The sequence below is a fragment of the Rattus norvegicus genome, chromosome 7, assembly GCF_036323735.1.
Source record: "Rattus norvegicus strain BN/NHsdMcwi chromosome 7, GRCr8, whole genome shotgun sequence".
In the NCBI taxonomy this organism is placed as follows: domain Eukaryota; kingdom Metazoa; phylum Chordata; class Mammalia; order Rodentia; family Muridae; genus Rattus; species Rattus norvegicus.
The window spans coordinates 108,840,051-108,844,501 of record NC_086025.1 but is presented as its reverse complement, the minus strand read 5'-3'; the positions used below and the strand labels follow the sequence as shown (position 1 = coordinate 108,844,501).

The 4,451-nt window shown below is 50.1% G+C and overlaps 1 protein-coding gene across 2 annotated transcripts; it reads left to right on the top strand.

Annotated features, from left to right (window-relative positions):
* The first annotated feature begins 419 nt into the window (after positions 1-419).
* Ly6c (Ly6-C antigen) lies at positions 420-4,239 on the top strand. 2 transcript variants are annotated; one of them, NM_020103.2, is made up of 4 exons: positions 420-450; positions 752-849; positions 1,798-1,914; positions 3,629-4,239. In NM_020103.2, the coding sequence occupies exons 2-4, from the start codon at positions 780-782 to the stop codon at positions 3,844-3,846; spliced, it is 405 nt and encodes a 134-aa protein (NP_064488.1). In that variant the 5' UTR covers positions 420-450; positions 752-779; the 3' UTR covers positions 3,847-4,239. The 2 variants fall into 2 exon arrangements, with proteins under 2 accessions (NP_064488.1, XP_038935722.1); XM_039079794.2 differs by lacking the exon at positions 420-450 and adding an exon at positions 515-533 and having other exon boundaries at positions 3,629-4,234.
* The last annotated feature ends 212 nt before the right edge of the window (positions 4,240-4,451 follow it).

Here is a 4,451-nt window from a genome sequence, read left to right as displayed (position 1 = left end):
CCAGCCTGGTCTCACCGAGGAAGTCGTAGGACAGCCAAAGCCACACAGAGAAACTGTCACAGAATATCCAAAACACAAAAACAAACAAACAAAAATAAAAACCAAAAACCCGGAAAAAGTTGAGCACGTTGCTTCCTTCCCTTGCTTTCTGAATGGTAAGCACAAGTCAACCAAGGCCCCTGCCCTTCTGCCTCTGAGTCTTCCAGCACCAAGATCCTTCACCAACTGCGTGGCCTTCCCACCCCAACTACTGTAAATCTGACTCCCCGAGCTAACCAACAAACCCCGTTAACTCTTATTCAATAAACATGAGACCTGGAGGAAGTAAGTACCTAAACCCTCCCTTTTCCGGATGTCAGGTGGGAGGAGCTGAGGGAAAGTAAAGTACTCATATAAGTCCACATGTGCTAGAATTTTCCACGGTGCCTGCAACCTGGTCACAGAGAGGAAGTAAGGAGTGCTGTCAGGAGGGAGCTGATAGTTGGCAAGCACAGGGAAGAGCCCTCTGGATAGGCTGTGGGAGGAAGTTTGAGGTTAGGAAGGAAAAGCTGGGCGGGTGGTAGATAAGAGATGTAGACAGACATCTATTCCTTGGAGAGAGCTCTTTGTGTGTGTGTGTGTGTGTGTGTGTGTGTGTGTGTGTGTGTGTGTGTGTGTGTGTGTGTTCGGGGGTGGGGGAGATTGGATGCCTGAGCTGCGTGGGAGCCCTGGGACGTAATTGGAAGTCTATTAACTGGCTCCAATTTCCAAGGTTTTCTCTGTGCACCCCTTCTCTGAGGATGAACAGTTCTTGCGCTATGAAGTCCTGTATGCTCATCTTTTTCCTGGCCCTACTGTGTGCAGAAAGAGGTGAGGTGGAAAATGAGAGAGGGCAGGAGGGTACACTGGAGATGGAAACGGGCCTCGGTGTTGTGGATACACTTGCATTTCCAGTGTATGCACAGTGCCTGAGGTGTGCTGGGGTCAGGGGTTTGGAGACTAACTTGTGGTGGGTGAAGCCTCCTGTGCTGGAGGGCTTCCTGGGTCTGTAAACTGCCAGTGCCTGCCTTGCAACCATCACCACATGCCAGAGGGACTCTTGGAGAGCACTAACCTCTGCCACAAACCCTGGCCACCAGAGTGACTCTACCCTGCTGCCTTTGCCTCCCAGTCAGGACACTGACTTGTGTACACACAAACTAGCGAAGGCTTCTTTTGTGACCAAGTTGCCAAGTCAAGGGGTTTGGAATCCTTAACTCTTGGCATTTGGCTTTTTCTTATGCCCCAGCCCATGCCACAGGAGGCCCAAATACTAGAATTTCCTTACTTTAAGAGATTCTGAGCTCAAATACACCAATACATCCAGTTATGTCTGTATTGCAGGAAGCCTCAGCTTTGAGCTGGACTCTGAGATGTTCAGAGCTCAGTCATGCTCCAAGACCCAGAGACCAGCTCTGCAGGTTTAGGGTGGGACAGGTCAGAACAACCCTCCCCATCTGGCAGCCTCCAGTACCTACTTATACACCCATTCACTGCTTCAGCAGACGTTTGGTTTCTATGCCTTCCCATTTTGGTGGCTAATACCTCTTGAGGTCCAGGTCTCTCCTGTGTGGTGGCTCAGTGAGACAGCAGCCCTGAGCATATTTGAACGACTGTTGCGCTTGGTTCACTTTTGCTTTGGTGGAGGTGACTGGGCAGTAGTGTCCTTGCTCTGTCCTAGTGTCCAGCAGCTGTGTGGAAGTAAACACATTGTAGAGGAGGGGTCTGGGTTAGGAAGGGCATGCCCTAACCCTCCTCATGTATTGGCTTCTTTCTCAGCTCAGGGCTTAAAGTGCTACAGTTGCATAGAAGTCCCACTTAATGCTAACTGCTCAACAGCTACCTGCCCCTACTCTGATGGAGTCTGTGTTTCTCAGGTGTTAGAAGCTGTAGAGGGTAAGTTCCCTGTATCCTGTTCAAATATGGGTGGGGGTGGCTTAGAAGAAAAAGTCTGGGTACATGTTCTGGACCATGGTTCCCCTCCTTCCAGGTAGATAACTCCTGGGGTGGGAGTGGGACTCCTGCAAAGTGAGGACTGTTGGGGTCCGAGGAAGCTCTGGGGTGTGGATCATAAAACCTGTTGGCATGCATGGTGTTCATCATCCCCTCCCCCCTCTGTTGCCAGGGTAGTCATGTGCTGCTCCTACCCTTCCGTTATATCTAGGATCTCACTGTCAGACCTGGAGAGCTGGAAGCATTTAGTGAGTCTTTGTATATAGTGAAGGAATCTGGAGCTAGGGCTAAAGGAATGACAGGATTGATGATAGAAGGGAGACCTTAGGGCATTTTAGATCCTTCAACGCACCAGTTTCTGACATATCCTCCAGATAGACAAGGCAGGAACAGCCCCACCCTGCTCTACAGTTTCCTGTTCCTGACCACACCCTGCCTGTCTCCTGAAGTAGGTCTCCTAGATGCAACTTCCCAGGGAACTGCAAGAGTCTGAGAGGCTGGTTGCCCTTTTTGCTCTGCCACTGAGTGATCTTACACTGTGCTGTGTCTCTGTGGGGTACGTGTTCCTGCGCGTGTGTGTGCGCATGTTTGTCTATAAATGTGGGTTCACATGTATGAATGTATGTAATGTAACATAATGTATGTGAAGGTCAGAAAACATCCTTGAGTACCATTCCTTAGGCACTGTCTACTTTTGTTTAATACACACGAGTTTTGAATTTCCTGGAACTGGAGGTGCAGAAGGTTGTAAACCACCATGTGGAGTCTGGGGCCCAAACCCTGGGCTTGTGTAAGAGCAACAAGTGCTTTTGAACTGCTGAGCCATGTCTCCATTCCCAACCACCTTGGTTTTGGAGACAAGATCTTTCACTGGGACCTAGGAAAGGAGAGGAGGGAGGTGGCAGAGAGCTCTCAGGACCTTCCGATTCCCTCTCTCCAGCACGGAGATTATAACCAGCACCCCGTGCTTGGCTAGCTATTTATATGGTTGCTGGGAATTAAACTTGGGTCCTTAATGCTTTCATGTAGCAAGCACTTCACTGACTGAGCTGCTTCCACAGCACTTTGCATGTAAAGACACATGTGCACACACATGTGGATGTGCAGGCACTGGGGAGGTACAAGTGTAAGGGACCCAGAAGTTGATGGGAATCTCCTATGACAATGATTTTATTTACTAAGGCAGGGTCTCACACTGAATTCAAGTCTTTCATGTTCAGCTTGTCTAGCCAGTGAGCTCATCTCAGGGGATTCACATCTTTGTTTTTTAAGCACAGAGCTACAAGTAGGCCACCATGCCTGCCCATCGTTTGATGGGCTTTAGTGACCAGAACTTGGAGGAGGGGGTCTCCAAGTCTCCTTACCAGCCCATGGTTTTTTATCTTTGTTTCGTTTGTTTGTTAGTTGAGGCAGGGTCTCACTCTAGCCCAGGTTTGCCCAGAAGCCCCCCATGTAACCCAGTGTGGAATTGAACTCATAAAATTTCTCCTGCCTCAATCTTCCCAGTTCGGGAATTACAAGTCTGATCGACCATGTCTGGCTTCAACATGCCTTAGAGACAAGTCTGGGCCATCCAGGCCTGGTGACATGTGGCCCAGACTTTGGGGTGCTCTGTTGTTCCTGCATAAGAAGTGACTCACTCCCTGATGTCTTGCAGGCTCTGTAAGACGGACAGCAAAGAGCAATCTCTGCCTTCCAATCTGCCCCAAGTTTCCTCAAAGAACCGAGATCCTGGGTACCGTTGTCTACACGAAGGTTTCCTGTTGCAATACAGATCTTTGCAATGCAGCAGGTCCCACTGGAGGCAGCACCTGGACCGTGGCAGGGGTGCTTCTGTTCAGCCTGGGCTCAGTCCTCCTGGAGACCTTGCTGTGATGGCCCCTCCAAGGCCCCGCCACCCTTGTCCTTTTAGCCTCATGTGTAATCACTCCTCTGAAGCCCTCTAGTGATAAATTCTGAGTAATAGAAACTCCCAGGTGGGGGTAGGGTGTGGAACACCTTGATTCAACTCTATAGCCCCTGCTGGGTAGGTGCCCCACTCCCCTCTCTAGGACTTTCAGATCTGTACTTCCTGGAATGCCATTGTGTTGTGGTTTGCTGCTCTTGGCCCTGGAGGCACATGGACAGCACAGGGAAGAGGCAGAAACCCAAGGCACTGTGACACCACCCCCATACATACATAAAAATCTGGGGTTCTGCAGGGTTCCCACACATGCCTCTCAAGGTTCCCCTATTTTAGTCCAATAAACTCTCTGTTCTCCCAGCCAAGATCTCAGTTTTTCTTTTGCTACACTGTGTCTGCTGAGTCCTGCCTGCCAGTTCACATCTCTGTCCTTTCTGCTACCCGCACTAGCTAACTCATGTTAACCAGCTAAGAGTGGGGGACCACTTAGTTAGGGTGGGCTTCCCTCAGGCTGATGCTGGAGGAAAAAGAGGGGGGATGAAGAGCAGTCTGCTTTATCTGCACAGGCAAGGTCTCT